Source organism: Leptodactylus fuscus, chromosome 9, assembly GCF_031893055.1.
Source record: "Leptodactylus fuscus isolate aLepFus1 chromosome 9, aLepFus1.hap2, whole genome shotgun sequence".
Classification (NCBI taxonomy): Eukaryota; Metazoa; Chordata; class Amphibia; order Anura; family Leptodactylidae; genus Leptodactylus; species Leptodactylus fuscus.
This window is the reverse complement of record NC_134273.1, coordinates 84,077,597-84,089,619: the sequence shown is the minus strand read 5'-3', so window position 1 is coordinate 84,089,619 and position 12,023 is coordinate 84,077,597. Positions and strand designations below refer to the sequence as shown.

Sequence of the window (12,023 nt, the reverse complement as noted above, 5' to 3'; positions counted from 1 at the left end):
TTGTCTTTTTATTATTGTGTAAAGAAAACTTCCTCATGTACATGTAGAATGCTTTATGCGTCAGACGTGTGAGACGTGGGGCAGGTAAGCTATGTACAAAACTCAGTCCCAGCAAGCGAGAAGATCAACGTCCGCAGAAGATGAAATACAGGAAAGGCAGTGAAAAAAAATATACAAGAATTAATGTCAGACTGAGTAAAGGAATATCAGGTCACTCCGCGTCTTGTTCATCTGAGCTGCAGGCGCACCACATGTCTTTGAAGTCCATTTTAGTGCCAGTCATCCTCCGAAAGATGTCCTTAATGTCATCGCAGGTCGTCTCGAAGTGAGTGGTGGCATCGTAGGATCGAGATATAAAAATCTGGGGAAAGGTTTGCAAATATTGTATTAGGGGTTTATCCAAGTATTGCCCTGCCAGGATCCCCCCTCCCCCAATGAATGTCTTGCAGTCCCTTTAAAGAGGTTGTCCAGGATTTGGGGCAACCCATGTGGTAGCTGGGATAGTGTATGTTAGGGTCATCATGGGTCTCTCCAGCAATGGCCGAGGTCACTGACTGATCTCAGCGTTTCTGTTAGCCTCATGGCTAACGGGACCAGGAGCAGATAATGGCACATGGGATGGGTGAGAGTCACTTTTATTTACACTAGGTTATCAATACATGATCAGTCCGGGGCTGACACCAAGGACCAGTGTTGGACTGAAGGGCCTAGGGCCCACTAGAGGTGCTTGCTCTCGTGGCCCATCCAACAGCTCCCTGCTAATAACCTACACCGCGGCTCCTTCACTGCCATCTTACATATGTGCTGACTATCTGGCATTCCCTGTATCGTCATCCTCTATAGTACGGTGCAGGCTCCAGTAGGTCCTTGGCTGGTTCATGCACAGGACTGTATGACCCGACCATGGAGCACTACAAGTATGTGCAAGACCCTACACAGTATAATGATCCCCAGAGCCTACACAGAGTGACCCCACATAATATAATAGGCTTCCCATAATCTGCCACACTTTAATGCTCCACAGTGGCCCCACGTAGTATAATGCTTCCCAGAGCTCCCACACAGTATAATGCCCCACAGAGTATAATATGTCCACAGAGTATAATATGTCCACAGTGGCCCCACACCGTATAATATGCTCCCCACACACACACACACGCTGTATAAAATGCTCCCACGAGCATTCATAGGTCACATTGCCTATCACAGCTCAGTCCCATTCAAGTAAATTAGCTGACGGTCTGGGACCCCCACGATCAGCACAACAAAGCAGCTGCAGTACCAGACACAGCCACATCTATATGTATGGCGCTGTGCTCTAATGAACAGTGAATCGGTAGGGGTCATACACTGATGGCATCAGCTGAAAGTCCTGAGAACCCCTTTAGGACAAAGTTCTGTTCGGTCACCTGGTTTTTTGATCCATCGTGCTTCGGGATATATTGGTCATTAATGGACACAAACCTGTGGAAACAAATAAAGAAGATGAAACTCTCTGGCTATATCAGTCACGTATACATGTAAACGTCTCGGGAGGGCGTTAGCACTGGAGACAGGCTGTGATCGGGGGCGGGGAGGTTTCTCCACCTTCTCCTGCTCATCCCATTCAACAACATTACAGTCAGGCTGATAACAGAGAGCAATAGATTGCATTCAACTATGCAAAAGTGGAGATCAATTAGTTTGGGGGCAGCAACCTCCAGCTGTTATACAACTACTACGTCCAGCATGCACTTACTCAACTCCAATAGAAGTGACTGGAGCATGCTGGGAGTTGTAGTTGGAGCGCTGATCCCGGATTTAGTTGATGGTGCCTTAAGGAGATACATTCTATGGGTGATGTCTTTGAAGTGTCACCCCCTCCCTTCTTACAAAGACTACTTAGTGTCATTGCCAGAATTTTCCAGCTTGGTTTTCACAGCTCACCCCGGGAGCAGTGATTCATCGCCGCTCTATTTCCTGAATTCCGATGAAGTTCTAGGAAATTTTCTGCTCACATGTGTTGCAAAAGCTTAAAAAAAATTACAGCGTAATCTTAAAGTTGTGTAAGATTAGAAACGGATGTCTGATTTCTTTGCAGAACAGCGCCACCCTTATCCAGTGGCTGTGTCTGGTATTGCAGCTCAGCCATTTCAAAATGATAATGATCATTTTCTCCAAAAAAATGTGCTGCGGGAAAAACCGCGACAGGAGAGACTTGTACTGGTGATGTGTGTAGCTCACAGAGGATTGTCTATACTGCAGTCTCCTATAGGGTCTCGGACAGACAATCCAGTCCCCACCCCCTGTTTATTGGTCCCACTCACTTTTGATCGACAGGTTCCAGTAGTTCCAGGGCTGGCTGGATTTCACTCTCCGGATTCTCAGTTTCTACCGTCGTGCTAATAATAGCGACGTATTTCCCGTCTGATGCCACGCAGTGCGAACAAGAGACCATGCACACGTAGATGTCTGCGCGGGGTAAATACATGATAACAGCTCGGATCAACATGGCTCGTAATATGACATTGCAAAAAGCCTTGATACCGTAAAGCGTATGGGATTCCAATGCATACTCTATGTGTCTCCATGGTACTACATTTTCTGATCCTGCAGTCATGTTACAATGGTGAGCTGTAACTTGGTGCTTTCAAGTCTTACCGGATTTTCTGTTGACCTGTGTCTGGGGTATAATGATTTGGCAAGAGGTGCATTCATTGGTGTTCCTGATTGGGTGGCTGAGGATGCAGATAACCCTTATCACCTGGCCCACTTTCTTCACTTGGTTGGGGACGTAGCTGGGGTCACAGATTAACTGTTTACAGTGCGCGATCTGGAAGGTAAAAGACAATGAGGGTGTCATGGAGGTTTTCTGTAAGACATTAGGCGCGTGACAATCTCTGTACTCACCTCTCCCTCAGACTTCACCCCGACTACTTTCCCCTTCTCCATCAATATTTCATCCACAGGTTTATTGAGCATATAAATCCCCCCGTACAGAGCGCTCAGCCTGCGGGAGAAGAGGGGACACGCGGTCAGATAGTCATTGGGGTGATCACAGAATTGACCATCAGTAACCTGTGACTTTCTGGCTTTTGTGAAACTACAACTCCCAGCATACTCTGCCGATGCACTGACCTGCTGGGATCTGTAGTTTGGCAACAGGCAAAAAGGTCAGGACATTACAGGAGTCTGGATGTGACATGGTGGAGGCCTCACCTGGCGAATCCCTGCGGCAGCTCCCCGAGCCCATAGAGAGGATACAGATAAGGACTTTTGCTATACTTGGCCAGGGACTCACAGTACAGCTTAATTCGGTTCAGGGTCTCCAGACATGGCTGGTCCAGGTAGCTGCAGAGAAGAAGCAGATTATGGATTTTACTGAAGCAGAGAAATTGGGGGGATCACAGGTCCCCTTTAATACCACAAGTCCTCCTTAATACTATAGGTCCCCTTTAATACCACAGGATCTCCTTAATACCACAGGTCCCCTTTAATACCACAGGATCTCCTTAATACCACAGGTCCCCTTTAATACCACAGGTTCTCCTTAATACCACAGGTCCCCTTTAATACCACAGGTTCTCCTTAATACTACAGGTTCTCCTTAATACTACAGGTCCCCTTTAATACCACAGGATCTCCTTAATACCACAGGTCCCCTTTGATACCACAGGTTCTCCTTAATACTACAAGTCCCCTTTAATACCACAGGTCCCCTTTAATACCACAGGTCCCCTTTAATAGCACAGGACCCCTTTAATACCACAGGTCCTCCTTAATACCACAGGTCCCCTTCAATACCACAGGTCCCTCTTAATACTACAGGTCCCCTTTAATACCACAGGTCCCTCTTAATACTACAGGTCCCCTTTAATACCACAGGTCCCCTTTAATACCACAGGTCCCCTTTAATAGCACGGGACCCCTTTAATACCACAGGTCCTCCTTAATACCACAGGTCCCTTTTAATACCACAGGTCCCCCTTAATACTACAGGTCCCCTTTAATACCACAGGTCCCCTTTAATACCACAGGTCCCCTTTAGTCCGACCCCTTTGACTTACTCATCCGTCCTGTACAATGCCACGGCGTGCCCAGTGAACGCCATCACCTCTGGTCCAAGGTCAAATTTCCTGTAAACCTCACGCATGGTCATTTTCTTGGGATCTATATCCTGATGAGTCTTGATGTCGTGTTCATGGAAATTTAAGACGAATAGTAAGAATTTGCGGAAACGTCTCTTTTCGAACATTCCCATCAAATCTGAAACCAAAGAGAAAACAGGATTCTGCTTTTCTTAAAGGGGCGTCCAGATGGTGGTTTTGCAATGGAGACGAAGAGCTACAAGGTCCTCTTCTGGGTAGTTCCAGCCACTCACCTGAGACCAAGGCTTCCTCCTCCGTACACGGCACCTTGTGGATCCGTCCGGCTTTGTACACGTAGCTGCCATCCACTACCTTAAAGTCCATATATCGGGTGACTTCTGTGTATAGCAACATCTTTACCAGCTGACCTAATGGCGGTAGACATATTGGGAGTCGTGTATAATACCATGAAAATATAACTTATAGAAAAACATATTCATGCAAAGGAAGCCTCAATCTATATAATCTATATTTACTGTGCAATAAATACAATCTTTTATTCTCTGTTATCAGCCATTACTAGCTGGAGAAGACTTTATGTCACACATTTCTATTGAATCTCCAGCTTTTGTTATCACAATCCTCATATAAGGTTTGGTAGGAATATTAATATACAGCAAACAACATTTACATTTCATCTGCTTACCATTAGCCATAAGAAACTTGGGAACAAGATCAACATTCCATTCTCTGCCTCTACCCATTGGTTCTGGCGGCCCAATCACTTTAAACCTTCTATACAGCTGAAGAGAACAAACATTACATTGTTTACTATGATACTGTCCCTATAGAAAAGCATGTAAAAATATAATACTGCCCCCTATGTACAAGAATATAACTACTATAATACTGCCCCCTATGTACAAGAATATAACTACTATAATACTACTCCTATGTACAAGAATATAACTACTATAATACTACTCCTATGTACAAGAATATAACTACTATAATACTACTCCTATGTACAAGAATATAACTACTATAATACTACTCCTATATACAAGAATATAACTACTATAATACTACTCCTATGTACAAGAATATAACTACTATAATACTGCTCCTATGTACAAGAATATAACTACTATAATACTACTCCTATGTACAAGAATATAACTACTATAATACTACCTCCTATGTACAAGAATATAACTACTATAATACTGCTCCTATGTACAAGAATATAACTACTATAATACTGCTCCTATGTACAAGAATATAACTACTATAATACTGCTCCTATGTACAAGAATATAACTACTATAATACTACTCCTATGTACAAGAATATAACTACTATAATACTACTCCTATGTACAAGAATATAACTACTATAATACTACTCCTATGTACAAGAATATAACTACTATAATACTACTCCTATGTACAAGAATATAACTACTATAAAACTACTCCTACGTACAAGAATATAACTACTATAATACTACCTCCTATGTACAAGAATATAACTACTATAATACTGCTCCTATGTACAAGAATATAACTACTATAATACTGCTCCTATGTACAAGAATATAACTACTATAATACTACTCCTATGTACAAGAATATAACTACTATAATACTACTCCTATGTACAAGAATATAACTACTATAATACTACCTCCTATGTACAAGAATATAACTACTATAATACTGCTCCTATGTACAAGAATATAACTACTATAAAACTACTCCTACGTACAAGAATATAACTACTATAATACTACCTCCTATGTACAAGAATATAACTACTATAATACTACCTCCTATGTACAAGCATATAACTACTATAATACTACTCCTATGTACAAGAATATAACTACTATAATACTACTCCTATGTACAAGAATATAACTACTATAATACTACTCCTATGTACAAGAATATAACTACTATAATACTACTCCTATGTACAAGAATATAACTACTATAATACTACTCCTATGTACAAGAATATAACTACTATAATACTACTCCTATGTACAAGAATATAACTACTATAAAACTACTCCTACGTACAAGAATATAACTACTATAATACTACCTCCTATGTACAAGAATATAACTACTATAATACTGCTCCTATGTACAAGAATATAACTACTATAATACTGCTCCTATGTACAAGAATATAACTACTATAATACTACTCCTATGTACAAGAATATAACTACTATAATACTACTCCTATGTACAAGAATATAACTACTATAATACTACCTCCTATGTACAAGAATATAACTACTATAATACTGCTCCTATGTACAAGAATATAACTACTATAAAACTACTCCTACGTACAAGAATATAACTACTATAATACTACCTCCTATGTACAAGAATATAACTACTATAATACTACCTCCTATGTACAAGAATATAACTACTATAATACTACTCCTACGTACAAGAATATAACTACTATAATACTACCTCCTATGTACAAGAATATAACTACTAAAATACTACCTCCTATGTACAAGAATATAACTACTATAATACTACCTCCTATGTACAAGAATATAACTACTATAATACTACTCCTATGTACAAGAATATAACTACTATAATACTACTCCTATGTACAAGAATATAACTACTATAATACTACCTCCTATGTACAAGAATATAACTACTATAATACTACCTCCTATGTACAAGAATATAACTACTATAATACTACTCCTATGTACAAGAATATAACTACTATAATACTACCTCCTATGTACAAGAATATAACTACTATAATACTGCTCCTATGTACAAGAATATAACTACTATAATACTGCTCCTATGTACAAGAATATAACTACTATAATACTGCTCCTATGTACAAGAATATAACTACTATAATACTACCTCCTATGTACAAGAATATAACTACTATAATACTACCTCCTATGTACAAGAATATAACTACTATAATACTGCTCCTATGTACAAGAATATAACTACTATAATACTACTCCTATGTACAAGAATATAACTACTATAATACTACCTCCTATGTACAAGAATATAACTACTATAATACTACCCCTATGTACAAGAATATAACTACTATAATACTGCTCCTATGTACAAGAATATAACTACTATAATACTACCTCCTATGTACAAGAATATAACTACTATATTACTGCCCCCTATGTACAAGAATATAACTACTATAATACTACCTCCTATGTACAAGAATATAACTACTATAATACTACTCCTATGTACAAGAATATAACTACTATAATACTACTCCTATGTACAAGAATATAACTACTATAATACTGCTCCTATATACAAGAATATAACTACTATAATACTACTCATATGTACAAGAATATAACTACTATAATACTACCTCCTATGTACAAGAATATAACTACTATAATACTACTCCTATGTACAAGAATATAACTACTATAATACTGCTCCTATGTACAAGAATATAACTACTATAATACTGCTCCTATGTACAAGAATATAACTACTATAATACTACTCCTATGTACAAGAATATAACTACTATAATACTACCTCCTATGTACAAGAATATAACTACTATAATACTACTCCTATGTACAAGAATATAACTACTATAATACTACTCCTATGTACAAGAATATAACTACTATAATACTGCTCCTATATACATGAATATAACTACTATAATACTGCTCCTATATACAAGAATATAACTACTATAATACTACTCATATGTACAAGAATATAACTACTATAATACTACTATGTACAAGAATATAACTACTATAATACTGCCCCTATGTACAAGAATATAACTACTATAATACTGCTCCTATGTACAATAATATACGAAGCCTCCAGTTATTTATTTGGCTCTTATATTAGATGTGTGGACAGGTGAGTAGTGATAGTAATATCTGATATGTTCGGTATAGGGCAGTTTGTGTAGTAATAACTTGCCTCCTCCAGGGGGGTGATCGATGCACTTTCTCCTCCATAGTAGTTGTTTCGATCTATGTGTAAAACTTTTTTCCCATTCACAGACATCATCCCAGACAATACACATTCCTAAAGAGATGATGAGAAAAGTAAGAGGCATTGTATTATTCTGGCCACTAGGCGGCGATGTTCTATTGCCCCTCATAAAGGAGTTGATGCTCTTTTATAATTAAGTGTTCCTAGACTATATTGGGGGACATAGTCACATGATGTGTTTGTGGTGTTGAGGTCACTCAGAACTTTCTCCTAAATTAAAACAAGGTATCTGTGGAGCTCTACTTAAAGGGATTGTTCTCTTTCATCTCCCCCTTTATATTCGGGAGCTCCTAGCTGTGCATTTCTCTATTATATTTCATGTGGCTTCTGCGTTTCGTGCGCCATTGTTGTTGTGATGAAGCACATAAGGCTAATCCTTCTTCCCTGACATCTTAGATTGATATATAAGCCTGCGATTGGTGACGGTGTCTGAAATCCCCCAAGTAGATTAACCGTGACAGCCTCGCAGATCCGCCAGTGATGTCAGCGAATGTGCGCAGGGGATGTGAGCGTGTGATGGGGACGGCAGAGGTGAGCAAAGGTTTGTGACGGGGCAACATCTCATGGAGAATCTTAAAGGGGATTTCCATTTTTTTGTACAAAAATTTTAAAGGAATTAGTACACTGGGGGAAATTATTATTACTTTATCATTTCATCACCTCCCCTATATCCCTAATATATATGTACCCCAAAATATCCCTAGGAAAAATAGGACACATCCCACAAAAAACAAGTCCACATAGGAATCCATTGGCAGAAATGTCTAAAAACTTCTCGCTCTTGTAAAGTGACAACTTCAAAACTTTTTTTTTCAAAAAAATGTATTCATTTTATTATTTCTCTTTGTAAATGGATGTAAAAAAACCGTAATCTGAATAGAGTCTTACATATATAGCGACATATATAGCGCCATCCTATTCCACAGCGGCTTACTGACATATAGGACTCCCTATCAGTATGTCATAATCATCATGTAATATGGACCACCAAGATGGCGCCAATGAAAAACGCAACTCATTCCGTAATAAACAAGCCCCTATACAGCTTCATTGATGGAGAAATTTAAAAAAAAATTAAAAAGTTTTTCTAATGCAACAAAAAATATAAAGTTCTGGCGTTCGTAAAAGCCAAAATAGGCCCGGAGGGGTTAGACCCCTGACGGTAAGGGCCTGGATGTGGATACCTGTTTTATTTTGTTGCTTTATGGCGATGATACTGAGCAAAGTGCAGCATTGTATGTAACACATGATAATAAATACTCAGAGTTCTCCGAAGAGCTTCTGCAGCAGCTGTGCCGTACGTGAAGCCCATTGGTATACGGTAAGGATCGCCCATGTCCTAAAACAGAATCTATATGGAATAAGATAAAGTGGGACGACTCGCTTTGCATCATGTAACATCGACCTCATTTTGTAGCCTTGTTACATAAATTCTACATGTCAGGCCTTGTGTACACGACTGTAATAAGACTCAGTGCAGTAAAAAGAACCGTAACATGGTGCTGATATAAGACAACCGCCCTATTGTACTGCAATATACCTTCCAAGATCATGCAGAAGCCAAAAGGAGAATAGGATAGCGTATTATGTCAGTATTACAGGGGCATTACCCCGGAAACATTGTTTCCAGAGGTGAAGATCTCCATACTCTAAGGCAGCACTCAGCACCATATGGCGGCACACATATCATAAGAGCTCCAACCATCATGGGTCAGGCCAGAAGAATAAAGTGTCTCAGAATGTCTCAGTGTATCTCCAGCAGCCTGTAATAAGGATCCACTAGATCCCACAGCGATGTGGATCTCCTACCGTCAGCCCCGTTCCCAGCACAATGACATCATACTCTTCCTCCATGCCAGAGAGATGGGTCTGTCCTCACATCCGCGGCTACCTGTGTTGTTGTATGTGACAGTCTATTGTACTAAGCTGATCTGCCAGACGGTGATAAGCCGCCAGCTTTCAGACTGTCACTAGCCCCAGTGACCCAAAGCCGGGCCACCTGCCTGTAATCCCGCTAAATAACTGGCCGAGGGTTGCACAGGCAGGACAATGCTAGATTTATTTATAGGTAGGTTATATATATATATATATATATATATATATATATATAGGGGACCCCCCCCATAAATTATTCATCTTACATCAATAAGGAGTTTGTAGAGGAACGGAGGAGGTAGTATATATGTATATAGGGTATAAGGGGACCGCTAATGTCCTGAAAGGGGAATTCAGGTCACTGCAAGCTACACCCTATTCAAAGGATAGGGAGAGTCCCAATCATCATGATCTTTGCACCCCAGTTTTGAATGATGTGGCTGATCGGACGGGACTGCTGGGAATGGCCAAGGGCTGAGTTTAGGCTATTTCTGATGGTCCATTTACTGTGTCACCGCTACAGGTCGTACAGCCTATAATAGAGAATCCTGACAAGCCTTTCCTGGTGTATGAGGCTCAGTCCTGTCCTCCTTCTTGTACCTTGTACCACTCACCCAATAGACTGTGAGTATATGAGGGGGCGCAAAAAGAGAAAGGAGGTAGACTTCATATCATCTCCTATATAAGAGTCAGGGAATCTAGTACTGCGGCTCTATCTCTTTAACCTGGACAAGGGCGCCCCCTGCAGACCAACAGAAGAATAAAGTAAAGTAAATGAAAGTATGTTGATGAGATCCTACAAAAGTGAAAAGTGCCTTTAATAATCTGTGAACACATCTTGTATTATACTCCAGAGCTGCGCTCACTATTCTGCTGGTGCAGTCACTGTGTACATACATTACATTACTTATCCTGTATTATACTCCAGAGCTGCGCTCACTATTCTGCTGGTGCAGTCACTGTGTACATACATTACATTACTTATCCTGTATTATACTCCAGAGCTGCGCTCACTATTCTGCTGGTGCAGTCACTGTGTACATACATTACATTACTTATCCTGTATTATACTCCAGAGCTGCGCTCACTATTCTGCTGGTGCAGTCACTGTGTACATACATTACATTACTTATCCTGTATTATACTCCAGAGCTGCGCTCACTATTCTGCTGGTGCAGTCACTGTGTACATACATTACATTACTTATCCTGTATTATACTCCAGAGCTGCGCTCACTATTCTGCTGGTGCAGTCACTGTGTACATACATTACATTACTTATCCTGTATTATACTCCAGAGCTGCGCTCACTATTCTGCTGGTGCAGTCACTGTGTACATACATTACATTACTTATCCTGTATTATACTCCAGAGCTGCGCTCACTATTCTGCTGGTGCAGTCACTGTGTACATACATTACATTACTTATCCTGTATTATACTGCAGAGCTGCGCTCACTATTCTGCTGGTACAGTCGCTGTGTACATACATTACATTACTTATCCTGTATTATACTCCAGAGCTGCGCTCACTATTCTGCTGGTACAGTCACTGTGTACATACATTACAATACTTATCCTGTATTATACTCCAGAGCTGCGCTCACTATTCTGCTGGTACAGTCACTGTGTACATACATTACATTACTTATCCTGTATTATACTCCAGAGCTGCGCTCACTATTCTGCTTAGGCCTCGTGCACATGGTCAGTTTATGGGTCTCTACTCCTCGGTGTTGCTTCATGTTACCCTCCATCCTATTTGGGTTTCGTTCTCCTGTGTTGGCTCTTGTCGCTCTTTATTACCTCTGATAGTCACAAGATGAAACGTAATAATCTGTATCTAAGTAATAAACGGTTCTGAGCCGTAAGTTTCGGCTAATTGGCGACTTTGGCGGTAACTTCCATTACACAACCCATGATTGTCAGATTCCCTGCGACTCCTTCTAGTGACTGGAACCATATTGTGACTTAGTGGGTCTTGTGAGGGCGACTTCTAATCT

General features: G+C 40.0%; 1 protein-coding gene across 1 annotated transcript; it reads right to left on the bottom strand.

Moving 5' to 3' along the window:
* Positions 1–4: 4 nt before the first annotated feature.
* Positions 5–10,088, bottom strand: LOC142218334 (rab GDP dissociation inhibitor beta-like). Its single transcript, XM_075286986.1, has 11 exons — positions 9,956–10,088; positions 8,072–8,179; positions 4,774–4,870; positions 4,361–4,495; positions 4,047–4,245; positions 3,199–3,330; positions 2,890–2,989; positions 2,641–2,812; positions 2,307–2,451; positions 1,410–1,464; positions 5–361 (listed from the first exon to the last, which is right to left on the bottom strand). The coding sequence occupies exons 1-11, from the start codon at positions 9,998–10,000 to the stop codon at positions 212–214; spliced, it is 1,338 nt and encodes a 445-aa protein (XP_075143087.1). The 5' UTR covers positions 10,001–10,088; the 3' UTR covers positions 5–211.
* Between the last annotated feature and the right edge of the window lie 1,935 nt (positions 10,089–12,023).

Coding starts and splice junctions, on each gene's coding strand:
- LOC142218334 (XM_075286986.1), bottom strand. CDS start 10,000: ATGGAGGAAGAGTATGATGTCATTGTGCTGGGAACGGGGCTGACG. Junction 4,871..8,071: donor CGATCACCCCCCTGGAGGAG/GCAAGTTATTAC, acceptor TGTTCTCTTCAG/CTGTATAGAAGGTTTAAAGT. Junction 3,331..4,046: donor GCATTGTACAGGACGGATGA/GTAAGTCAAAGG, acceptor TCTTCTCTGCAG/CTACCTGGACCAGCCATGTC.